Source organism: Camelus bactrianus, chromosome 6 (genome assembly GCF_048773025.1).
Source record: "Camelus bactrianus isolate YW-2024 breed Bactrian camel chromosome 6, ASM4877302v1, whole genome shotgun sequence".
NCBI lineage: Eukaryota > Metazoa > Chordata > Mammalia > Artiodactyla > Camelidae > Camelus > Camelus bactrianus.
Window position 1 is genome coordinate 73,514,301 of NC_133544.1, and position 26,340 is coordinate 73,540,640.

The 26,340-nt window shown below is 36.9% G+C and overlaps 1 protein-coding gene across 8 annotated transcripts in view; it reads left to right on the plus strand.

The window, feature by feature from the left end:
* The window catches only part of GANC (glucosidase alpha, neutral C), a 64,007-nt gene that overhangs the window by 8,041 nt on the left and 29,626 nt on the right, over positions 1-26,340 (plus strand). For 6 of the 8 annotated variants that reach the window (XR_012507632.1, XR_012507634.1, XR_012507633.1 and 3 more), the window contains exons 5-12: positions 3,936-4,063; positions 8,676-8,858; positions 15,598-15,640; positions 18,204-18,270; positions 19,666-19,762; positions 20,814-20,994; positions 21,225-21,378; positions 25,755-25,990. Coding sequence is in view for 4 of the 8 variants with exons in the window: in XM_074365951.1 (XP_074222052.1) it covers positions 3,936-4,063; positions 8,676-8,858; positions 15,598-15,640; positions 18,204-18,270; positions 19,666-19,762; positions 20,814-20,994; positions 21,225-21,378; positions 25,755-25,990 (1,089 nt within the window). In the remaining 4 variants the exon portion in view is untranslated. Of the gene's footprint in view, positions 1-3,935; positions 4,064-8,675; positions 8,859-15,597; positions 15,641-18,203; positions 18,271-19,665; positions 19,763-20,813; positions 20,995-21,224; positions 21,379-23,898; positions 25,045-25,754; positions 25,991-26,340 lie in introns of those variants that run through there. The other 2 variants (XR_012507635.1, XM_074365953.1) reach the window with 2 other exon arrangements.

A 26,340-nucleotide genomic window follows, 5' to 3' on the forward strand; every position in this document is an offset into this window, starting at 1 on the left:
CCTACTTCATATTGCTAATTTTTATGCTTTTTCATGACATGGATGACCATTTGGCAAAATGTTTACAGCCTGTTTTCAAGTTTTCACCAGATACAACACTTCTAGCAACTTCTCTAAGGATGCAAGGATATCTCTGAGCACCTCCATGAAGTGCCTTTTCATCTAAGCCTCATGAGCATGGGACTTTGCCCAACCAGCCACCTCCTCAGCAGATGAGGAATGACTACCACTTGTAAGGCAGGACTGTTTCTGCAGAAATGGCCAGGAACAGGCAGCTAAGTTGGGAACTGGCCAAACAATCGGAAGCACACCTGGACTGGTTAATTGTCCTCGGGGAACAGGCTAATGCCCAGCGTGAACTTGCCAACATTAGCCGGAGAGAATCAGTGCTTGCAATAAACCAGCTGGCTGCAACTATGGAAGGGGCAATTAGTGCCCTACAAAATTTAATGAACTCTTAGACCATTCTCTGAATCCCGGGAGGTCTTGACCAATAGCCAGGAGAGGTTGTTGCTCACCCTTTTAGGCCTTTTAGGTTAACTGTTCCTTAGAGTAGAGAGACCTGGTGCCAGAGGAAAAGCAAAATCTACCTATCAAGGAGAAGTTGGTGGAATCATAATTTCCCTTCTTAATACCCACCACCATTTAAATATGTGTTCTAGGTCTGTTCTGTTAACTCAGTTACAATCTCTTCTCTATTAGTACTGACTGAAATGAAAAAAAGTTTTGTTTTAACATAATTGTGATCAATCCACTGCTTGAATATACAGACAAGGCATGATTTTTATAAGCTGTCTGATATTTTTGCCCTTGTGACCAAAAAATACTAGACTTATGGATGGCAAACTACCAGGTTTTATTTTTATTGAGTATGGGAGAAATAAGATAGGAAAAGGGAATTTATATTCTCCCAGACTATGAGAGGTTAGCCTCTGAATGAAAAGCCAACTAGAGGCTTGTATTAAAAGGAACCTCCAAAATGTATTCCTTTCTCTGAAAATTTATTTCATCTTAAATCTTTTAAGGAGGACATTTACACATCTTAAATTTTTCTAGGGGATCAAAACCTATGCTGTTTCACCTTATTTAAAATGTATAATTAATATGTTTATTCACTTATTTTACTTAAAATCCATCTTGCTGTAATTTGGATGTACCTGCTATATCTAAGTTACTAACACTAAATAATTCTTAGTTTAGGCAATCTAACTTCTATAACTTAATGTATTTTTCATTGTCATTTTTACTCATCACTGTTAGGGAGAGATTCAATAACTTATTTGTATATTATTTTAAGATAAATGTCCAAACAGTTCCCTGGAGAACAGAAATAGCTAGAAATTCTTAATGTTTTAGATGGAAGACTATAACGTTCATATCCAGACTTTCTGACAGAGCAAGGTTTTGGTGGAAGAATTTGGCAATAATCAGCAGTTAAGAAACCCAGGGAAGTGGTTTATAAACTGTCATCCACAGAGCCTGGAGGTTTCCGTGGAGGTGTTTCAGGGCTGAATACAGGGAGGGGAGAGGGCTCAAAGGTAGAGGCTCTAAGCCACTTCCTGCTGCCTTCAACCCAAGTGGCTTTACCTGCTGGACTTCTGAGAGTCCACTGCTATTTAAAAAAATTTTAAGCCAATAAAAACAGCATGGGCCAGATCATAGGAACAAGTGTATTCTAAGGTCTAAGGAAATTATGTGCTTAGTATATGAAGCTGTGTTGATAATAATAAGAGATGAGAATGAATGTGGATATTGATTTTGAAAAGGGTTGTCTATTAGAAAAATGGCTTGCTTAATTAAGTTAAAATGAAAACAAAATGAGGTTTTGACTCTTTGTATGTTTGGGTGCATAAGGTCACTATGGGAAAAGCAAGGTTATTGCTGCCTTCTCTCATATAATTAGGATTCTTTCCTAGGCTGCAGCCTCAAGAACAGAACAGAATAACCCATCTTTGGCTTAATGGGAGGATCTCTGAGTGCATAAACTAGATGCAATTTGTTAGTCATAAATAGGCAGACAACATATGTGCCCTCTGCTTAGGAAGTTCTTGGCCATTTTTGCTTACCCAGAGTCCTACTAATCCCCGAGGGCCATGCGCAAGTCCGTTCTTCTCCAGAAAGAGGCCCCAGAACCCCTCTCCTTATAGTCATCAACATTCCCCTTCCTTGTTCTCCCACAGCACTGTCCTTGTCCTGTCTCAGCACTTATAAAATGCTTTACAGTTAACCACATATGTGTATCATCTCTAAATTGCACTCTCCCTAAGAGATTAGCCCTCTTGTTCATAGCCATCAGCACATCACAATATTAAATGCCAAATAAATGTTAGTTGAATTAGATTTGAGAGAGCAGTGGAAATATATGTCCAACTTGGGTGAGAATACATAATCTAACAAGATTTCAGCTTTATATTTGGACACATTTTCAAACCTTAGAATTCTGATAGCACACTTGGAAGTATTTCAAGTATACCAAAGAACATTAAGTGTATAAGTAGTAATTACAGTATGATTAGGAGTGGGGGAAACGGGGAGGCGTTGGCCAAAGAGTACAAACTTCCAACTATAAGATGAATAACTTCTGGAGAGCTAACGTATAGCATAGTGATTGTAGATAATAATACTCTATTATATACTTGAAAGTTGCTAAAAGAATAGATCTTAAGTGTTTTCACCACAAAGAGGAAATGGTAATTATTGACCTGATTCAGATGTTAGCTAACACTATGGTGGTGATCATTTTGCAAGGTATGTGTCAAATCAACGAGTTGTACAACTTAAACTTACACAATGTGTCAATTATATCTCAAGCTGGAGAAAAATAATTACTGTATGATCACTACTACATCATAACCCTGATTTAAGAATGTCTATAAAAGCAGCTATTTACCACTATTTACCCGTCACTGTTTAAGTGCCCTGACTACTTGCTTGTATTCTGAAGAAGCAATGTTCTAGTAACATCGTTGTTTGGTTTGGTTTGGTTTGGTTTTTTTGGTGCTGCTTTGATATTCTCCCTGCTTCCTGTATCTTACTTGCGCCACATCAGACCTGTTCTGTATTATATCACACAGCCTACCCAGCTTAGCCTCTCATTTAACAGACGTTGTAGTAACACACCGACCCAGTTGTAACCAGAATTTGGCATCACACGTAATAATTTGCAGTATACTGTGCAGCAGGGCATATCAGTTGAAAACCACTGTCTTAAATATTTTTCTGATCTTGATGCCTGATTTTGAAACCTAAATCCAGCCATTTTTTTACCCTCAGAGTTTGTTGTTGTTTTGTGTTTTATTTTTCAAATTATATGTTATCTTTGTAATTCTATGTTGCTTTCATCTTTCATTATAGGCAGAATTTTATCTAGATTCTCTAGCCTCTTGAGAAAATTCCCCAGACTTATTCTCAGTTGTATATGAAGTGCCTTGATTTTAGGGCAGGGAGCCTCATTCACCTACACTGGAGAACTCCAATGACCACCATTTTACTCTGTTCTTTTCTGTTTGCTGGCTTGTTACTCTTCATGTTTCATTCAGCTGGAATCCAGTTACCCTTATTTTAACATCAAACTCTTAAGATATCTGTAGTCTGTCATACATACATTGGGCCATATGTCCCAACTTTCCAAGAGCAGCTTCAGTTTATGCCTGTCATCCACTGTAATTATTAAGAGAAACTCCTTTCACTCTTACCAGTCTGGTCTGGACAGTGAGATGTTTGCCTTACCACAGAACACATAGAAGGTGTTTGTTTCTCCTACAGGTAGAGCCAAGCAAGTACATACATAGATCGGGGAGTTTTTTTCTTCATGATTGCCATTGTTCTCCAATTTGCTTGGCCTATAATAATTTAAACATAGTTTTCTAATTATTGTAATTTGTAGAACTGACCTGAGTAATCTGTTGAAGCTAATCTTACATGTGTGTCCCCAGGTTCCTCTCCTAGCTGAAGTTTATGGTATAGAGGGAAATATTTTCAGGCTTAAAATCAATGAAGAAACACCCCTGAAGCCCAGGTATGAAGTTCCCGATGTCCTCACAAGCAAGCCAAGCACTGTAAGGTAAGCCAAGGAACACACTACCTTGGATACACCCTCAATATGTTCTTCTGTCATACCTTCAGTACTAGATTTTTGTATGAGCCTCGTATTTGGTTTATTCCAAGATACAACCACTTGCAGAATTCAGTTATTTGGGGAAAAATTTATCCATTTTATATGTTATTCATTCTGTTTTCTCTTCACCATTTGACTCATCAGCATTTATTAATGGGGAGAAGAGCTTCTGATCCCTGCTCTCCTCCTCACAAAGTAAATGGTTTATCAGCCAGACTTAGGGAACAAGAGAGCTATTTAATTTACTCATTCAGATTAGCACCAAGTCTCCAGAGGTCTAATACACTAGCCAAACTCCCACGCTTACAGTCATTTATTAGACTGACTCACTTTTAATTAACGCTAGTCTCAGAAGTCTAACATGTAATTTGACTTACAGTCAGAGATAAATTAATAATCAGTGTCTAAGTGAAAAATATCTCTGGGAATTAAAGCATTTTTCATGTACCTGCAGAATCTGCATCAGTTCTCAGCACATTTTCCAGTGATATTTCAACTCTGTTCTGTCTGTTGGTTTTTGTTATTTTTTTCATATTATTTCCCTAAAGGAATATAAGATTATGCCAGATGCCTTAATTTTCCTTATATCATTATCATAGCTTTATATAGATTATTTTTCCATGAAAATCTTAAAAAAAGTTAATAAATTATAAGGATAAGTTAATTCAGCTGTGGTAAAACTATTAAAAAATTTAAATTTTTATATTTAAAATTTTTATATATTTTATATATTTTAAAATATTTTATATATTTAAAAATATATCACTGAGCTGCTACTATATGCCAAGAACTTAGGAAACAGGAATTAAAAAGAGACTGTCCTCAAGGCTTTGCAGGTAGAAAATGAGAGACTGTGTGTGTGTGTATGCACGTGTATATATGCACACACACACATTTTATATATATATATATCCTCTTGGTCACAATACATTATTTTTTTTACTATCCTGGATGATTATTTTTACTAGTAGATCCTTTAACATTTTTACATCTGTGTTCATAAGTAAAATTAGTCTGTAGTTTTCTTTTTCCATGCTATCTTTGCTAGGTTTTGGGGTCAGGGTGATATTAGCTTTGGGTAGTAAATGCAGTATGTTAGTTTTGCTTCTATTTCTTCTTTCTAGAGGGCCTTTTGCTACTGTAGTGACTAGAAAGCTAAAAATTATATTTCTCCATTTGCCAGACTCCCGTGTAGCTACTTCTGATACAGTTCAGCTTCCAGCAGTCAGATGCACTTATGGTTATCTTGGTTTTAGAACTGTGTTTCCCATTCTGTGGTCTGCATTGGCAGCCATAGAATGGCTCTAGAGCCACCAGTTAGGGCACTGGTTTCCTGATCTCTGGATTGCAGCTAAGGTGGCATGATCCTGGGGCCCAGCAGTTGCCACAGTGACTTCTGATTTCCCAACTTCCTGATTCTAACTGAGATAGTTCTGTTGGCCTACAGTTATGCAGTGTTGTTCTGGGGGTCATTACTGGACACTCAGCCAGGAACCTGCTACCTCAAACCTTCCATGCTGTTTCAGGCTCCTAATTCCCCCATAGTAAGTCATTTATTTTCTGCCTAAAATAGCCAGAGTTGTTTCTGTTACCTACAGTTGAATCTTGGTTGACATATTTATTCTCTGGTATCAGAAATGAGTATAAGCAGCAGACCCTCAAGGATGGGAATATGAGCTTAGCTAGCTGGTCTAGTTGGATTTGAAGGCGGTGAGGACCTGGTTTTCATGAGAGGGTGAGATATTAGTGTTTTGGGCTGAATAGTGCCCCTGCCCCCCACCCCAGACTCACGTGGGAGCCCTAACCCCTGTACCTCAGAATGTGACTGTATCCAGATACAGGCCGTTTGAACAGGTAAATAAGTTAAAACGGGGTCATTAGGGTGGGCTCTAATCCAATATGATTGGTGTCCTATAAGAGGAGGAGATTAGGATACAGATAACACACACACAGGGATGACCATGTGAGGACACAGCAAGGAGATGGCCATCTGCAAGCCAAGAAAAAAGGCCTTAGAAAAAACCAAACCTGCTGACACTTTGTTCTAGGACTTACAGCCTCCAAAATGGTGAGAAAATAAATTTCTGTTGTTTAAACCACCCAGTGGTAATTTGTTATGGCAGCTCTAGCTAACTCATACAACTAGCAATAAACCACGGTGTTCCATGGCAAAGTCACTTAAATTACTACTTGCGGCCAACTGAAATAGAGTTCCTCTTGAAAGCATGGCTTTGGCAGACCAAGTGGTAGGGCCATAGCATAGCACAATTGTCATATAAAATTCAAAACTCTGAGGTGGCTTGACTGCTGTTAATTTCATTGAAGAACTTACAGAAAATAGCAGTTTCAGAGGTTTAAATTCTTAGCTCAAGTCATTGTCAGAAACCTAATAGATTTCTATGATAATCCTAAAAGTCTCTCATATCTGTTGTAGCTACAAAGTCCATGTAGCTGAAAATCAGGTATAGAGTTAGATTCTATGGTTTACTGAATACATAGCCTCATCAGGTCTGTGAATTTAGGGCATATACTAGGAAAAGGCAGGACTCCTCAAAATTGTTTTGGGGGAGAGGGAAGTAATCAGGTTTATTTATTTATTTATTTTTTAGTAGAGGTACTGGGCATTGCACCCAGGACCTTGTGCATGCTGAGCACACACTCTACCACTGAGCTGTACCCTCCCACTCCTCAAAATTGAATAGCAACATTTGGGAAGATGTGGATAACTCTGAGTACTGAAACCTCAAATTTCCACTGAGCCCCCCATTTCAGCAGAAGCAGCTCCTTCTCCTCTGGCTGATACGGCTGGCCTCATCTTGCTTGGACTCCCTGTGTTGACCTCACCTGAAATATACTGTGCCAGGGGACTCCAGTGCTCCTTGTGCTTCGCCCCTACCATCTTTCACTGCCGTCAGACCCACTGTCATAGTCAGACCCCAACGTGCCTAGGGAGCCAATGACAGTCATCCCAGGAGGAAAACGCTTAAAGAGTTATAAGATTTTGTATTGGCAGAAACCTGGCATATAGGCATAGAAATGGTTTTTGAGGGATTCCTAGACTGGAAGGAAGGAACATAATTTTAGGATCATGATAAATTTATTGGCATAGGTACATATACCAGAGAATATAGATTTGATGTGCTAGCTTGGACAGCTGAAAGTGGTTCTAATTATTTGCTTAGTTGGTTAACTATGATCTGTACTCAGCTATGGACTCTGCTGAATGAAGCTGAGATACCAGAAATTCCTTGGCACAGTGTACAAGAAATGATCCATAGACTTAGGGAAATAAAGTTGTTGAAATATATTATATGCAGCCAACTCACCTAGCCCCTAGTTCTGTTCTCCAAGAGGATCCAGAAGATATTCCTTTCACAGAGAAATATGCTGGTGAAGGAACACTTGGAAAGCACTGTAGTGAGTGTCTTTTCTGAGCTAGAGATAATGGTGGGAAATGATGCCATTAAAATGGGCTCCCTGATTTCAGTGAAGATGGTAAGACTCTGGGTAGTAGAGTCAAAATAACAGCATTCAGTTGTTAGAGACAAGGTGGACATGTTTCCATAGCGTGCAGCAGGGCCTGGGTGGTACTGAAAACGGCTCAACTCTCAGGGAAGTGAACAGTACATCAAGGGGTCCATTAGACTGAAATAGATAGGCTAACATTCTACTTGATAGAATAATCAAAAGAACTCTATTTAGGTTTGATGAACAGTGAGATAACAATGTCTCAAACAACAGTTAGTTTCCAGAACCTAAGTATCTTGCTTGAGGGGGAGGCCTGGAATCTATGGAGAAGGACTTTGTAGGGATATAGTAAGGTCATAAGCTATCCCTCCTAGCCCCCCCTAAAGAGGCCTGTGACTATTTATCAGGGTAACTATGCACTAGAAAAAGAAATATTTAGACCGAGGGATTTTAAGTGCTGCCTCTGAGCTTACTTAATTCCTGGATATCCAGAACATCCTAAAAGTCCACCTGTCACATTGGGGGCTGGTGAAAGTCAGGTGGTAAATAGATAAACAAAAGTTTGACCTTTCCATCTCACTGTGGACTGAATGGATCAGTAATCCAATCTGTGTTATTTCCTCAGTTTCTGAGTATATGGTTGGAATGAGAAAGAAAAGCAAAATGTTAAAAATTCTATGCACCAAAGTGTTACTAGAGTGTTGAGACCAAGGTAATAATGGGGATGATAGGTAACATTTATTGAGCATTTACTATGCGCCAGGCGCAGTGCCAAGTACTTTACATGCATGATCTCATTTAATTATCTCAAAAAGCTCTATTTGTTCTTGTGCTCATTTTTTCCACTTTATAGATGAGGAAACTGGGAAATAGAAAGATTAACGTGTCCAAAGTTATACACCTAGTGCGTAGTAAAGCTATGTTCAGTGCAGGCTCTCTGACACCACAGCCCAGGCTTTCAATTACAGCTCTCCACTGCCTTATCTATGCCATGTCACATGAATATTGATTTACTAACTTGAATTGAGAATTGCACCGAGCCATGTAAACCTATAGCAGTTTATTTTTCTCTTCCTGCTGTGTTTTCTAGGCTGACTTCATGCTCAGGGGATACAGGCAGTCTGGTATTGGCAGATGGAAAAGGAGATCTGAAGTGTCATATAACAGCAAACCCATTCAAGGTAGACTTGGTGTCTGAAGAAGAGGTGGTGATGAGCATAAACTCCCTGGGCCAGTTGTACTTTGAGCACCTGCAGAATCCTCTCATGCAAAGGTATTTTTGCACATTACTTGACTCTTAAAGAACTTAAGAAAACCTGATTATGAATACTGTTGTCTAAATAGATAATACATCACCATAGAAAATTGGTTTGCCTTATCTATTAGAATATTGTTCTGAGAAATTTCATCTTTTCTCCAGGGCAGATGAATGCAGGCTTGATGACAAACACAATTCCCAGATTATGGCAAACATGACACTCTTAAACACTGTGTATTTGATGGATGGCCTTCTCTACCCTACACAACCTTCTAAAAAAGCACTCTGTTAACTTGATAAATGTTGATGTGAACTAACATGTCTTCAGAATTTCACTTTGTCCCCTTACAGTAACATAGTTACCTTAGACTTGAATAGTTGTCCAATTACTTGATCAAAGCTGTTTGTGTGTGGGTCACAGGAATTGGGAGATAGTAATAGAAGGAGATTCTTCTTCCATCTTTACCAGTGTTGTTTTTAAATCCTCCAGTCTATAGTTCTTTCTAATTTTATTCTAATTATGAACATCTTATATGATCTGCAGAAAGCATTCAACATAGTGATTTTCTTCTGGGTTTTGACTTATTTCTATTTTAAAATTTTACTATTAAAAATCTTACTTTATCACAGAAATGTGTTCATTGTAGAAAAAATTGAAAAGAAGAAAAATTAAAATACTCATAATTCTGCCATCTCCTCTGTTAGTACCTTATGAATATTTCTCCATGACTTTTTTTAACTGCACATATTTTTAATTTACATATATGTACTGTTCATTGTTTCTAAGAACATTTAGAGCTTTAGCTTTTTAAACTTACATTGTTATCAAAGGAATAAAGTCGACCACAAATAAGAATTAATTCAAAAAGAACATACACCCTGCTATTAACAGCAACATTCTTTATAATTGCCAAGATATGGAAGCATCCTAAGTGCACATCAATAGATGAATGGATAAAGAAGATGCAGCATATATATGTAATGGAATGTAACTCATCCAAAAGAAAGAAGGATATTTTGCCATTTGAGGCCTTTTTTTCACTTCAAAAACCAGAATTTTATAACTGGCATAAACATTTCCATTGCATCAAAAACAACAAAATACCTAGAAATAAACTTAACTAAGGAGGTTACTTATACTCTGAAAACTGAAAAACGTTGATGAAGGAAATTGCAGATGATACAAAGAAATGGAAAGATACCTTGTGCTCTTGGATTGGAAAAATCAACATTATCAAAATGGCTGTACTACCCAAAGCAATCCAGATTCCCATGCAACCCCTGTCAAAATACTCGAGACATTTTTCACAGAACTAGAACAGTTCTAAAATTTATATGGAACCATAAAAGACCCCAAACTGCCAAAGCAATCTTTTGCAGGTCTTTTTTTTTTTTTTTCTGTCTGTCTTCTTTATCCAACAGCAGTAGAATACATATTCTTCTCAAGCTTACATGGAACATTCACCAAGATGTACTATATTTTGTGTCATAAAACACACCTTAACAAATTTAATAGAAATTATACAATGCCAGCTCTCAGATCACAATGCAGTTAAACTAGAAATCTATAACAGAAAGCTGGAAAATTCCAAAATACTTGAAAATTTAACAACATACTTCTAAATAACACAAAGAAGAAATGAACTAAATGAAAATGAAAATACAACTTATCTAAGTTTGTGGGATGCCGCAAAAGCAGTGCTTAGAGGGAAATCTGTAGCATTGAATGCATGTGTTAGAAAAAAAGATCTAAAATCAATAATCTTATGTTTCTACCTTAGCTAGAAAAAGAGCATTTTAAATCCACAGTAAGCAGAAGAAAAAAATAATAATTTAGAGCAAAAACCAATTAAATTGAAAACAAATCAAAAGAGAGCATCAACAAAATCATAAGTTGTTTCTTTAAAAAGATCAATAAAATTGATAAGCCTTTAGCCAGGCCAACTAAGAAAAACAGAGAAGACACAAACTACTAATACAGAAATGAAAGAGAGGACATCACTACAGATCTTGTAGAAATTAAAAAAGTCATAAAAGAATATCATGAACAACTCTATGCCCACAAATGTGATAACAGACAAAATGGACCAATTTCTTAAAAGACACAATCTGCCAAAACTGAAATAAGAATAGACTATCTGAATAGGCTTATATCTATTAAATAAATTGAGTCAATAGTTAATAACCCTTCAAGAAAGAAAGCACCAGAGCCAGATGGGTTCACTAGGGAATTTTACCAAACATTTAAGTAGGAAGCTATATCAATTCTCTATAGTCTCTTCCAGAAAGTAGAAGAGAAGGGAATTCTTCCTAACACATTCTATGATGCCATCATTACCCTCAGTACCAACAATACCAAAAATAAGACAAAGACATTATAAGAAAATTGCAGACCAAAATCTATCATGAACATAGATGCAAAAATCTTCAACAAAATATTAGCAAATTGAATCCAACAATTTTTGAAAAGAATTAGACACCACAACCAAGTGGGATTTATCCCAGCCATGCAAAGCTGGTAAAACATTCAAAAATCAATTAATCTATCACATCAATGGGCCAAAGAAGAAAAATCACATGATCATATCAATAGATGCAGAAAAAGCATTTGACAAAATCCAGCACTCATTCATGATATAAAATAAACTCTCAGCTAACTACAAACAGAGGGGAACTTCCTCAACTTGATAAAGAACATCTACCAATAATATATAAAAATATCAAATCACTATGTTGTGCACTAGGAACTAACATAGTGTTTGTTATAAGTCAATTATACTTCAAAAGCAAACAAACACACAAATTCATAGAAAAAGATACCGGATTTTTGGTTACTGGTGGAGGGGGGATTGTAGGTGTAGGGGAATTGGATGAAGGTGGTCAAAATATACAAACTTCCAGTTATAAGATAGATAAGTACTGGGGATGTAATGTACAACATAATTAATATAATTAGCATTGCTTAGTGTTAAATGTGAAAATTTTTAAGGAATTAAATCCTAAGAGTTATCATCACAAGGAAAAAAAATTTCTTTTTCTTTTATTTTGTATCTATATGAGGTGATAGATGTTCACTAAACTTACTGTGATTATCATTCCATGATGTGTGTAAGTCATCAAATTATTATGCTGTACACCTTAAACTTATACAGTGCTGTATGTCAATTATATCTCAGTAAGCCTAAAAGGGAAAAAAAGAACATCTACCAGAATCCTACAGCTACCATCATACTTAATGGTGAGAACCGTAAAGCTTTCCTATTAAGTTCAGCAACAAGGCAAAGATGTACCTGCTCACCTCTGCTTTTCAGTATTGAATTGGAAGTCCTAGATGCAATAAGACAAGAAAAGGAAATAAAAGTTATACAGATTAGGAAGAAAGAAATAAAACTCTTTTAGTTCACAGATGGCATAATTGTATATGTAGAAAATCCAAAACTGGAATACATACACAGAAAGCTCCTGGAACTAATAAGCAATTATAACAAGGTTGCAAGATACAAAATTAATGTACAAAAGTCATTTTATGTATATAGCTTTCTTATATATCAGCAATGAACAATTTGAAATGAAAAATACATTACCATTTACATTAGCACCCCCCAAAACAAAATATTTAGGTATAAATCTAACATAGTATGTTCAAGATCTATATAAGGAAAACTACAAAACTCTGATGAAAGTAATCAAATAAGAACTAAATAAATGGAGAGACATTCTACGTTCATGAATAGGGAGACTCAATATTGTCAAGACATCAGTTCTTTCCAACTTGATAGACATATTCAGTCAAACTCCCAGCAAGGCATTTTGTGGATATTGACAAACTGATTCTGCAGTTTATATGGAGAGGCAGAAAACCCAGAATACCAACTCAATATTGAAGAAGAACCAAGTTGGAGGACTGACACTGTCCAACTTCAAAACTTACTCTAGAGCTACAGTAATCAAGATAGTGTGGTATTAGCAAATGAACAAATAGACCAGTGCAACGAAACAGAGCCCAGTAATAGTTCTGCCTAAATACAGTGAACTGATCTTTGAAAAGGAGTAAAGGCAACACAATGGAGCAAAGATATTTAGTAAATGGTTCTGGAGTATATGAACATCCACATGCAAAAGAATGAATCTACACACAGGTCTTACACCCTTTACAAAAATTAACTCAAAATGGATTATAGACCTAAATGTAAAATGCAAAACTATAAAACTTTTAGAAGACAACATAGAAGAAAACTAGATGATCTTGGGTATAGCGATTTTTAGATACAACACCAAAGGCACAATTCATGAAAGAAATAATTGATAAATTGGACTCCATTAAAACTAATGAAAAATAATGTCAAGAAAGTGAGAAGACAAACCACAGACTGGGAGGAAATAATTGCAAAATACAAGCTGATAAAAGACTGCTAAATAAATAAAAGGACTCCTAAATTCAACAATAAGAAAATAAACACCTGATTTTAAAAATGGGCAAAAGACCTAAACTGACACCTCACCAAAGAATATACACAGGTTGACAAGGAAGTACAAAAAAGATGTTCCACATCATATATATTAGGGAATTACAAATTAAAGCAAGATATTCCTACACAGCTATTGAAAGGACAAAATTCAAAACACTAACAACAAAATACCAGTGAGGATGTAGAACAACAGGAATCCACATTTATTGCTGGTGGAAATGCAAAATGATAGTCACCTTGGAAGGTAATTTGACAGTTTCTTACAAAACTAAACATACTCTTACCATAAAATCCAGCAGTAATGCTCCTTGGTAATTACCCAAAAGAGTTGAAAACTTATTTCCACACAAAAAGCTGCGCATGAATGTTTGTAGCAACTTTATTCATAATTGCCAAAAGTTGGAAGCAACCAAGATATACTTCAGTAGGTGACTAGATAAACTGTGGTATACTCAGATAATCGAATATTGTTTAGCACCTAAAAGAAATTAATTATCAAGCTATAAAAAGACATGAAGGAAACAAGTTCATGTTACTAAGTGAAAGAAGTCGATCTGGAAAAGGCTATATACTGTATGATTCCAACTATTTGAAATTTTGGAAAAGGGAAGACCATGGAAAAGACAGTGCTCGTCAGGGGTTAGGGGGAAAGGATGGATGACTATGCAGAGCACAGAAGATTTTTAGGGCAGTGAAACTACTCTGTACCATGCTACAATGGTGGATACATGTCATTACACATTTGTCAAAACCCATAGATTTATGACACTAAGAGTGAACCCTAAGACAAACTATGGACTTCAGGTGATAATAATATGTCAGTGTAGGTTCATAAGTTGTAACAACTGAACCACTGTTACAGGATAGTTGGGGAGATTGAGGGTGCGTGGGGACAGCAAGTATGTAGGAACTCTCTGCACTTTCTGCTCAATTTTGCTATGAGCCTAGAACTACTCTAAAAAAATAGTTTATTAATTAAAAAAATTAAAAAGCAAAATACCTAGCACAGGGAAATATATACAAGATCTTGTGGTAGCTCACAGCAAAAAAAAAATTGTGACAATGAATATATATATGTTCATATATAACTGAAAAATTGTGCTCTACACTGGAATTTGACACAACATTGTAAAATGACTATAACTCAATTTTAAAAAGTTTAAAAAAGCAACATACCTTTGCCTTAAATTTCACCAGAAGTTTTTAACACATATAACAAATTGAAAATATGCAAAATACAGAAAGTTTATACAAATCAATAAGAAAAATTACAGCAAATAAAAATGGATGATACAAGCTGCAGCAATGCATATTAACATGATGAATATCAAAATTTTTGCTATTGAGTGAAAACATGTTATAAATTATATAATAATATATATTTTTATGAAAAAATTTTAAGGACAAAACAAAAAAAATATATGTTTGGGGATTCATACACTTGTGGGAACACTATAAAGAACAGCCAGGAAATGGTTTCACACAAAATTTACTGAAGGAGGATGGGGTGTTCAGCGAGGCAGATGCACTTGAAGAGAGGCACACAAGAACTTTCAAGGGACATGTCATTTCTGTGGCTAATGTTCACTGGTGGGTTCATAGTTGTTCACTTTATTATTCTTTAAACTCTGCACGTATATTGTATACTCTTCTAAATGCATACTGCATTTTCACTAAAAAAAATTAATGTATAATGAGTATGAATAGACAATTCACAGAAGAACTAGGAATACCGTTTAATGTATGAAAGGTAGTTTGCATCATTATTGATAGAAATTCAAATTGAAATGCATTATTTTTTCTAAAATTTTAGGTTGGCAAAGATTTTTTAAAAAATCTATGAAGTCTATTACTGTTAAGACTGGGAAGAAATGAGCACTCAAATACAACTGAAGTTGTTAGAATAAGTTGTCACAATCATTCTGGAAAACAGTGCATTATGTTGCTCTGTACTAGTAAACATTGCATAAGAGGAACTGTGTTCTACCTTGCTTATGTTTTATTTAAATATTATGAGCATGTATTATATTTATAATAAGCTGATAAAACATTTTTAAGAGAGTTAACAAGAAAATTCAGATCTATCTACATTTTTATAAGATATCAAGCTATTGGACTGATGTTCATAATAAATGTTTAAACTTATTTTTATAATGATGTTATGTTTAATAAGTTAAAGGATGTAATTTATGGGGTCTCAGAAGTTGGAAATGAAAATCTTTATCATTGAACAAAATTCTGTCAATCTTGCCATGAGTGAAACAACTTGATTTGTATTAAAACAGAGCTACCAAGGAAAATGAGGATACATCAGTTGACACCACTCAGGTAATCTAGATTGAGCAATTTATCTTTTTTTTCTTTTTTACTGTTATCATCATTATGTGAAATATAATGGGTTCTGCTCTTCCCTTCAGCAGATGGGTAGTTGGTAAATGCTCTACTGCATATAAATGGGACCACCTGCCTCTTTTGCTTATCTTATCATCACGTTGATTAATTCATTCATTTGTTCATTCACATATTCACTCATAAAACAGATAATTCCTGAGTCCTTGCTTTGTGCCAGGCACAAAAAATTATGCTAGGCAAGGAGAATCAGCTGTAAGTAAAACAAATCCCAACCTGTCTTCATGAAACTTAGAATCTATTGGGAAAGACAGATACTAAGTAATTACAAGTATGAGGAGTGTTAACAGAGGGCTGCCTTAGAAGAATACAGCAAGGAACTTGACCAAGAATGAGGGTCAGGAAAGACCTCCTGAAGGAAATAATGTTAAAGCTGAAAGATGAGAATACATTAGCTAGTCAGAAAATTGGGAAAAGAGTATTCCAGATAGAGGGAATTGCATATTCAAAGATCCTGAGGTAGGAAGGAGCAATTTGAAGAAATTTTGTAATTACATACATACACATTCATATACCTTTTAGCAGAAGAAGGGAAAGCAAAGGAAAGGATGCTGTGTGTCAAGGCTAGAGAGATAGGCAGGGGCATTCCTGTGGAGAGTCTTGTAATAATTCTTTTGTCCAGTAAACATTTGTTGAGTACTTTCTGTATGCCAGGCACTGATCAAGGAACTAGTGATGTACCATTGAGCAAATCAAATTCCCCCATTTCACGGAGTTTACACTCTTCTAAATTATGTTAACCTTTTTTGACTTTTAAAGCAAAAGAAAACTATGGAAAGCTCTTAAGTGGCAGAGATATGGTCTGATTTCTGTTTTTAAAAGATTATTTTGGCTGAATTCAGGAGAATGGAGAGTCCAGAAATCTCTTCATCCAAAGCCACACGCACCTTCAAAGGAGCCCTGACAATAGCTATGGCCACCAGGAATGGTGAAAAATATTTCCATTGCAGTAAGGACAAATGCTTCTTCCTCTTGAGAAATGACCCATACTGATGAGTATGAGAGAGAATAATTTTTTTTCCATTTTCAAACAGGGAAGATAAGAGTAACACAGTTCTTATGCCTTATACAGTTTAATGATAATATGTTAGATCAGCTTTTAGGAGACCTCCAATCAGATAGCTTAGTGGTTTTGAGTCAGAGACCCCTTTGCAAGAATCTGATGAAAGCTATGAACCATCTCTGTAGGAAAAAAAAAAAATTTTCATACTGTTTAAGGGAGTTCACAAACTTTAAAGCCTATCCATAGACCCCAGGAAATACCCAACATTAAGAACTCCGGTGTGATGTTAAAACCAAAACAGATTCATTTTACAGAAGCTTAAATTATGAAGAAACAAGCTAGAAATGGGCAAAGGGCTCATTATTTAAAAGAAATGTGCTTTTCACATGCAGATACAATTCTTTTATAACTTTTTCATTTTGCCAGAGAAAAGGAGACTTGTAAAGGTAGAAAGTTTATAGCTCTAGGTCAAGATTATGAACACGAACAGTGGCCATCCCGGTTGACTTCTCCACCCAGCAAAGGAACATAGCCAGTAGTTTGGCTAATTGAAGCAAGGAGAAAAGTGCCCATCTCAACCAAAGTCTTTGCTTAGGCTGTCTCAAAGGAGACCCAAGTTATTTGATTCTAAATGTTTTGCCTTACATATGTAAAGACTGCATTTTTCAAAGTGCTTTCACATTTTGGCTCTTGCCAAGAAATTCATGTCAAACGGTATGACAGTTTCAAAACAATTAAACATAGAATTACAATGTGATCCAGCAATTTCACTTATGGATATATATCCAACAGTGAAAACAGGACTCAAACAAGATATTTGTATGCCTATATTCATAGTAGCATTATTCACAGTAGCCAAAAAATAGAAGCAATCTGGCAATCCAAGAGTCACTGGCAGATGAATGCATACCCAAAATGGAGTATATACATACAATAGAATATTATTCAGTCTTAAGAGGGAAGGAAATCTGGCATATTCTATAAAATGGATGAATCATGAAGACATTATACTAAGTGAAATAAGCCAGTCACAAAAGGACAAGTATTGTATGATTCTACTTACATGAGATATCTCAACTAGTCAAATTCATAGAGACAGAAAGTAGAAAAGTTGTTGTTAGGAGTGGAGGGGAGGGAAGAATGGGGAGTTATTGTTTAATGGGTGCAGAGATTCAGTTTGGAAAGATATATAACAATGTGAATGTACTGAATGCCACTTAAAATTATTAAAATGGTAAATTTTATGTTTTGTCATGATTAAGGATATATTCATGTCAGCGATAAGTCATAAGGATGCTTAATGGCATTTACATAGCACACAGATCTAATTTGTTAAATATACTGACATTAAAAACCGGTGTTTTAAAAGATGAACTCATTTCCTCAGTCTAGTATTTTAATCAAATAAATGTGCTGCTGTGGTAACCACATTTGTTGCAATATATAAACTCAGTTTGCTCCCTTTTTCTGTGCCAACAGGAAAATCAGGATGAACTGTGCCTGTGGGAGGAGAAATTTGAAAATTTTGTGGATGTCAAAGTTAATGGTAAAACTGACACTGGTGTAGTATTAAAACAGATCTTTCCAAAATGGTTAAATGTCTCTATCTGAAAGTCCCTTGAGCTTTGGCGCCTAAACACCTGACTTCTGTGAGGTGAACAGAAATCTCAGATTTGGGGCTCCTATTCTTCAGTAATGCATTGCAACAGAGAAATAGTGTATGCCTTGTGGGGAATGTAAGAAGATTAGACCTCCTGGAGCTTGTGTTCTCTCTAGGTCAGCATACAGCTTGCACTATCCAGTGAATCAGACAGCTGCAAATTCCACATTCTGGTTTTATGAGAGTCAGGTGATGAGAAACCAAGTTCTAGAGCTCATTAGGTCCAACATTTCCAGGCAGCGGTTCTTAACCTTTTCCAGGCCTCCCCGTCATTCCCGTGAGCATCACGTGTCCATCTGTGACACTTCTTACTACGCTTAGTGATAGTGGGGGGTGTATGTGGCTGGGAGGGAATTTGTCTCTTTATGAGATACCATTCAGATACCTGGGGCTTATGTAATTGGAAAGAAATCTGTTTTCTCCTTCTTCCTCCCTACCCTGTGGAATACTAGACCTTCCCTAACGCCCTGAGAATCCCTGTTCTAGCATATATAGCTATAGCCTAGTGTAATGACCAGGACTGACAGTGTGTCCAAACGATTTAAGTACGGGGGCCCTAAGGCTCTCCACCTTATCTATAGCACCCCTTTCCCATAAACTCCTCCAAATAAGGACCATTTGATATCAAATACTTTTACCTAAGAATGAATTTAAGTCATTGTCTCTCTCCTAGTTACTTGCATTTTCCTCATATCTCTAAAATAATTATTAAATAAAGGACTTTGTCTTTGGTTAAAGGAAATTTATATATCTACAATCACAGGGAAGGAGTGATTTGAGGAGCCAGGGAAGGTCCTCCTGGTGTCCTTGACACTGTAATTCCTGTATGCAGTAAGAATGAACAGTCAGGCAGAAGACACCCAGTCTTTCATCTAGCAAAGATTAAAAGTGCTCAATATCCTTTGCTTCCTAAAGCAAAGAAGTATGCAATACATTTCAGGAAAACTTAGATTAGATAAAAAAATCTAAAACTTTGTAATCTTATTTTACAGACAGAAAAGAGATTTACTGTAAATGAGGACACAGAGAACATTAGTACATAGCTAAGGAAACATAAATAATAAGTGACCAGAACTTTGCCTTGTGCACTTTTGTATCCCCACAATACCTGGCTGTAGCATCATACGGGAGTTGGCACACAAGACTTACTGATTGATCAGGGCAAGCTCAGGTCTCTTGATCCCTAATCTAGTCGTCTTGCTATTCGTATAGTTCACTGAATCTTCTTATTTGATTGTCCCACCGAGAAGCAAAACTCAGTCGGTATCCTGGTCCCTGCAGGTCCTGCCTCCATTGGTTTGGATTTCTCCTTGCATGGATTTGAACATCTCTATGGGATCCCACAACATGCAGAATCACACCAACTTAAAAATACTGGGTAAAGTGAAAACAAGAATTTTTACAGGAGGCTCTGGTTTCTGGACCAGAAAAGTTCGAAAGGAAAATATGTGAGATGTCTGAGCCAGTGCTAACACGTGCCTGGTCTTTCCTCTTTGATATCGCCTGTAGATCTTTAAAATTTTTCCTTGAATGATCTCTCAGAGCAGTGGTTTTCAATTCTTATTTTGTTTTTTGACAAGAAATTAGACAATTATAAAAAACCATAATGCTGAACCTAAAAATACAGAGGAAGTAAAAGTATAGAGCTACTGGGATTGAAGTTGTGGGGAGAGTTTCATGACATCACCTCCTTGGGTTTTGCTTTCACTTCTCAGGGTCTTTCTGTGGAACCGTGGGAAATACACTGTGAAAACCACTGACCTAGAAAAAGGCTTTTTTTAACCAGAAAAGGACAATGAGCCAGAGAATGGAAAATTGTGGCATCTCATATCACCTTTGATTCCCTCGGGGAGATTATTTCCAACTAACACTACTGACCAAAAAAAAAAAAAAAAAAAAGCCAGAGGTATCAGATTAAGAAGAAGCAGAACCAAAGAGAAACAGAGTCTGACCAAACCTGCCAGGTTCAGATGCTGTTTAGGTGACAGACATAGTGAGAAGTGAATCAGAAACTGTTGCTCTCACACCAACCTGAGCTCTGTGCTTCCCACCCCAATTCAGCTCCTAATCTTTCCCTACGCAGCACTGTGGAAGCATGTTAGGACACTATCATTTTGTTTTAGCGACAGAGAAATACTCAAAAAATTTGTCAATTTATTGTGGAGGATTCACAGGAAATAGTCCTCACCTCAAAGAGATGTGAAGGTAAGGTATCTAAGATGAGATCATGCATGCCAATAGCAGCATGAGGGGATGCCAAGTGAATCAAAGCAGAAAGATCATAGTCACCCAGATTGGGTCAGGAAACCTTTAGGGAAGTGGAACAGTTGAGCTTTGAAAGATGTATAGGTCCCAAGTCTTTGCAGGGGAGAATGGAGCTATACTGTTCATTAATAATGTGGTAATTGATAATCCTTTGTGTGTTTCAGTGATGGGGATGCTTACCGACTTTATAACCTAGATGTCTACGGATATAAAATACATGACAAAATGGGCATTTATGGTTCAGTGCCTTATCTCCTGGCCCACAAACTGGGCAGGACTCTAGGCATTTTTTGGCTGAATGCCTCAGAAACACTAGTGGAGATCAGTACAGAACCTGCAGTAAAGGTGAGCTATGGATCATGGCTGCATGTCATACTTAACAGAGGAAACAAAACTGGTGAAGTGTAATCGTGGCTCTGGGCTATGTAGTGGCAGTCCTCTGCCACCAGAGTCTTCACAGTATAGTCAGTGAAAGTTATTGGTATGTACTAAAGAAACAGACTATTATACACATATAGATGTGTGTTGTAGGTTAGAGGGAAATTTTTCAGATCTTCATTCCATCCCTTTTCCAGTACACACTGACCCAAATGGGCCCAGTTGCCGCTAAACAGAAGGTCGAATCTCGAACTGATGTGCGCTGGATGTCAGAGAGTGGAATCATTGATGTTTTTCTGCTGACAGGACCTACACCTTCTGACGTCTTCAGGCAGTACTCATACCTTACAGGTACTTGCATGTGGACGTGCCAGTTTCTTGTTCTGTTGTATTTCCTCTATCCCATGTATCATCACTAAGTTAATATTTGTTGCATACCATATAGAATTTATAAAAAAAAGTACCCAAGCTTTTTAAGAAGCAAGCATTTCTTTTCCCACTTTCATTCCATTCAGCTTGGTTAAACATTCCACTGGGCTGGAAGATCTCCATTCTCTAATCCCTAATACTCACCATCTTCCGTCCTTGGAGCCGTTAATCCCTGGGCTTTCTCTAACTTTGTCGCAGGTGACAAGGATCCCAACCTGAACTTGTCTATGTTCTCTTCTTCATTAAAATATACCACTGGCTTTAGCACCAAAGCATTTTAAATGATTGTCTCAATTGATGCAGAAAAAGGGTTTGACAAAATCCAACACCATTTCATGATAAAAACATTCAGAAGACTAGGAATAGAAGGAAATTTCTTCAACATGATAAAAGGCTTTATGAAAAATCCACAGCTAATATCACACTCTATGGAGAAGGACTGCAAGGTTTCCCCTAAGATCAGAAACAAGATGAGGCTGCCTGCCTTCACCACTGCTACTGAACATTGTAGTCAAAGTTCCAGCCAGAGAAATTAGGCAAGAAAAAGAAATAAAAGGCATCCAAATTGGAAAGGAAGATGTAAAATTATCTCTATTCACAGATGATGTGATACTATATGATAGAAAATCCCAAAGAATACACACACACACACACATATACAAACTACTAGAACTAATAATAAACAAATTAACCGAAGTTGCAGGTTACATTATCAACACACAAAATCAGTTGTGTTTCTATACACCAGCAGTGAACAATCTAAAAAAGAAATTGAGAACATAATTACATACAGTAACATTCAAAAAAATAAAATACCCAGGAATAAACTTAACCAAGGAGGTGAAAGACTTATATGCTGAAAACTACAAAAAATTCCCGAATTAGAGAAGGCCTAAATAAATGGGAAGAAATCACATGTTCATGGATTGGAAGACTTAATATTGTTAAGATGACAATACTACTGAAAGCAATCTACAGATTCACTGCAGTCCTTGCCAAAATGGCCATTTTTTTTTAAGGAAATGGGAAAGCTGATCTTCAAATTCATATGGATTTTCAAAGGGCCCTGAATAGCCAAACAATCCTGAAAACAACAACGATAACAATGTTGAAGGACTCATACTTCCCAATTTCAAAACTTACTACAAAGTTAAAGGTAGTCCAAATGATGTGGTACTGGCATAAGGATAGTAATGTAACCCAATGGAATAGAATTGAGAGTCTAGAAAACCATACATCTCTGGCCAATTGATTTACAATAAAGGGTTCAAGACCATTCAATGGGGAAAGAATTATCTCTTAGCCACGTGGTACTGAGACAACCGGATATCCACATGCAAAAGAATGAAGTTGGACCCCTATCTCACACCATATACAAAAAATAACTCAAAATGGGTCAATGATATAAATATAAGTGCCGAAGTCATAAGACTCTTAGAAAAAAAAATGAGTAAATCTTCATGACCTTGGATTTGTCAACAGATTTTTAGATATGACACTAAAATCATGGGCAAAAGGAGAAAAAACTAGGTAAGTTGGACTTTAAAAACTTTTGTGCATCAAAGGATATTATCAAGAATGCGAAAAGGTGACTTACAGAATGGGAGAAAATATTTGCAAATCATATATTTGAAATGGTCCAGAATCCAGAATATATAAAGAACTTGTAACTCAACAACAAAAGGAACAATCAAATTCTGAGATGAAAGGGCTTAAATAGACATTTCTCCAAAGAGGATGTACAAATGGGTTAACAAGCACATGAAAAGATGCTCCGCAGCATTAGTTATTAGGAAAATGTAAATTAAAATCACAATGATATGCTGCTTCATACCCACTAGGACAGCTAAATCCAAAAAAAGAAAAGAAAAGAAAAGGTGTTGGTGAGGATGTGGAGAAGTTGGAAACTCATATGTTGACGGTGGGAAAGTAAAATGGTTCAGCTGCTGTGGAAATAGTTTGGCTGTTCCTCAAAAGCTAAACATAGAATTGCCATATGACCTAGCAGGATGATTAATTTATGTGTCAACTCGCCTAGATCATGGTTCCCAGATATTTACATCTAGACATTAGTCTAGATGTCACTGTGAAGTTATTTTTTAGATGAGATTAACAGTTAAATCAGTAGACTTTGAGCAAAGCAGATTACTCTTTATAATGTGGGAAGGCTTCACCCAGTCAGTTGAAAACCTTAAGAGAAAAAGACTGAGATGTCCCCTAAAGAAAAAGGAATCTGTCTTCAGGCTGCCTTCACACTCAAGCTACAACTTCAACTCTTCCTTGAGTCTCCAACCTGCTGGCCTGCCTGCAGAATTCAGAGTTACTGGCCCCCATAATCACATGAGCCAGTTCCTTAAAACCAATCTGTCATTCTCTCTCTGTGTATATGTATAAATATGTACATACATACACACACAGCCTGTTGCTTCTGTTTCTCTGCAGATCCCTGACTAACACCCCACAACAGTTCCATGCTTAGATTATACTCCAAGGAACTGAACAAGAGCTTGAACAGATACTTGTATGCCAATGATCACTGCGGCATTATTTACGGTAGCCAAAACGGTGGATACAAGCCGAGTGCCCATCAAAGATGAAGGGCTAAACAAAATGTGGTATATACAGAAAATGGAATCTTATTCAGCCATAACAAGGAGTGCAGTTCTGATACATGCTACAACATGGAAGAACCTTGAAAGCATTGTGCAAAATGATATAAGCCAGACACAAAAGGACAAATATTAGATGTTTCCACTTACATGGTGTACCAACAGTAGGCAAATTCAAAGAGACAAAAAGTAGATTAGCAGTTCTCAGGGGCTAGAGAGTGGGATGGGGAATTGCAAGTTGTTGCTTAATGGTTACAGAATTTCTGTTTAGAGTGACACAAGAATTTTGTAACTAGCTAATGGTGATGCTAGTACTACCTTGTGAATGTAATGCCACTGAACTGTACACTTAAAAAGTTAGAATGGCAAATTTCATGTTATATGCATTTTACCACAATTTTTTTAAGTTGGTAATGGAATATACCCTACCCTCTAAAAAAAAAAAAAACCCACATTGAATTGTGTGCCCTATATAGGTGAATTGTATGGTATATGAGTTACATTATCAATAAAGCTGTTAAAAATAAAAGTAATGTGCATCACTTCTGCTGAATTCTGTTGTTAAAGTTTCCTGAGTCTTGCCCATTTTCAATGGAAGAATTGGATTCCAATTTTGATGGGAGGAACAACAAAGAACTTGTGGATATGGGAAGACAGTCATGTAGGAATAAGTCCCATCAAGGCCTACCTACAGCCTGTTTCAACGTCGTTGTTAGAATAAGCCTGGTTTACAGGAAAGCTTCAAAAACAATGGATCTGCCACCGTGGTCAAAGAAGTCTGATTTATAAGTTTGTAGATTATCTGTTGATTCCTGATGAGGGTTGAGCTCAATAATGTCCCACCAACTCTCCCTGCCAACACTGTGTTAATTTTTGGCTAAATGATATGCAATGTTTGCAGTTTTCAAATGCTCTGGAGTATCAGATGCTTTAATCCATCCCACTTTTCCCCTGGAGACCCCCTCCCAGACCTCTGTCTGGACTTTTTTTCTCTAGGTTCCCTGCACAGCTGTCGTCCTAGGACTTACAGTTTTCTGTTTGCTATTTTGTAGTGTTAGAGCTGTCCTCTCTTGAGTGCCCTTTGTCTTCTTTTTTGTGGTTTATTACCTTGTTATTGTTTGTTGTTTGAAGCCTCTTCTGGTCGTTTCCTATAAAAGTGTGCATCAGAGGTACACTTTTTCCATCTTTGCAGATACGAAAACATCTTTTTACCTTCACTCTTGTTTGGTGGAACAGAACCCGTTAATATTTATTTTTCCCTAAGCTTATCATGTTCTTCTCTGCCTCCATGTCTTTTCTATTCCCTGTGCCTGAATTCTGTATCCATTCTCCCCATTTCATATACTCTTAATTTTTCTTTAAGATTCAAATCGAGTGTTACCACCTCTGTGAAGCCTTTCACGACACCACATTTCACTGCAGGCAGAATTTATTGGCCCCACTGCATTCCCACAGCACTATGCTGATACCTTTAACATAGCAGTTATATCTCAGTGGAGAACAGCGTATTCACACACCTGCATCATCAGCGAAATTGTTACTTTCTTGAGCATAAGGGCTCGGCTTTCTTCTTGATATTCTAAATACCAGGCTCAGTGCTTAGACCTCGTAGACATTCGGGAAATGTTTATCAAATGTGCAATGATTATTGTGGTAGTAGTTGGCTCAGTTGTCATCTTCCTCTTTTAGGCACACAGGCCATGCCCCCGCTCTTCTCCTTGGGGTACCATCAGTGCCGCTGGAACTATGAAGATGAGCAGGATGTAAAAGCAGTGGATGCAGGATTTGATGAACATGACATTCCTTACGACGTCATGTGGCTGGACATAGAGCACACCGAGGGCAAAAGGTACTTCACCTGGGACAAGAAAAGATTCCCAAATCCCAAAAGGATGCAAGAGCTGCTCAGGAGCAAAAAACGTAAGGTAGAATAAGCCAACACTCTGAACCCTTTTGATACATTTTTAATTTTTTAAAAGTTGCCTTGGCATATTAGTAGAAGAGAGCGATCTGGTTAAAAAAAAGAATGGCTGTGAAAATAGTACCTTCAAATGTAACTGTAACTGTGATAACAGAGAAGTAATGGTGAAAAGGGGGTAACGCCCTCACCCCTGCCTTAGCTGTCTGGGTCCCTGTAAGGATGAAGGGGCCTGGCATTCAGTTCAGACCCATGCGTTGTAGCTGCCCTGTCGTGATGTGATGGGTGTCCCCATGCAGAACGGTTTTGATACTGAGATTGATGACAGCACACTGGCACCAAGAGGCTGTGAAAAGG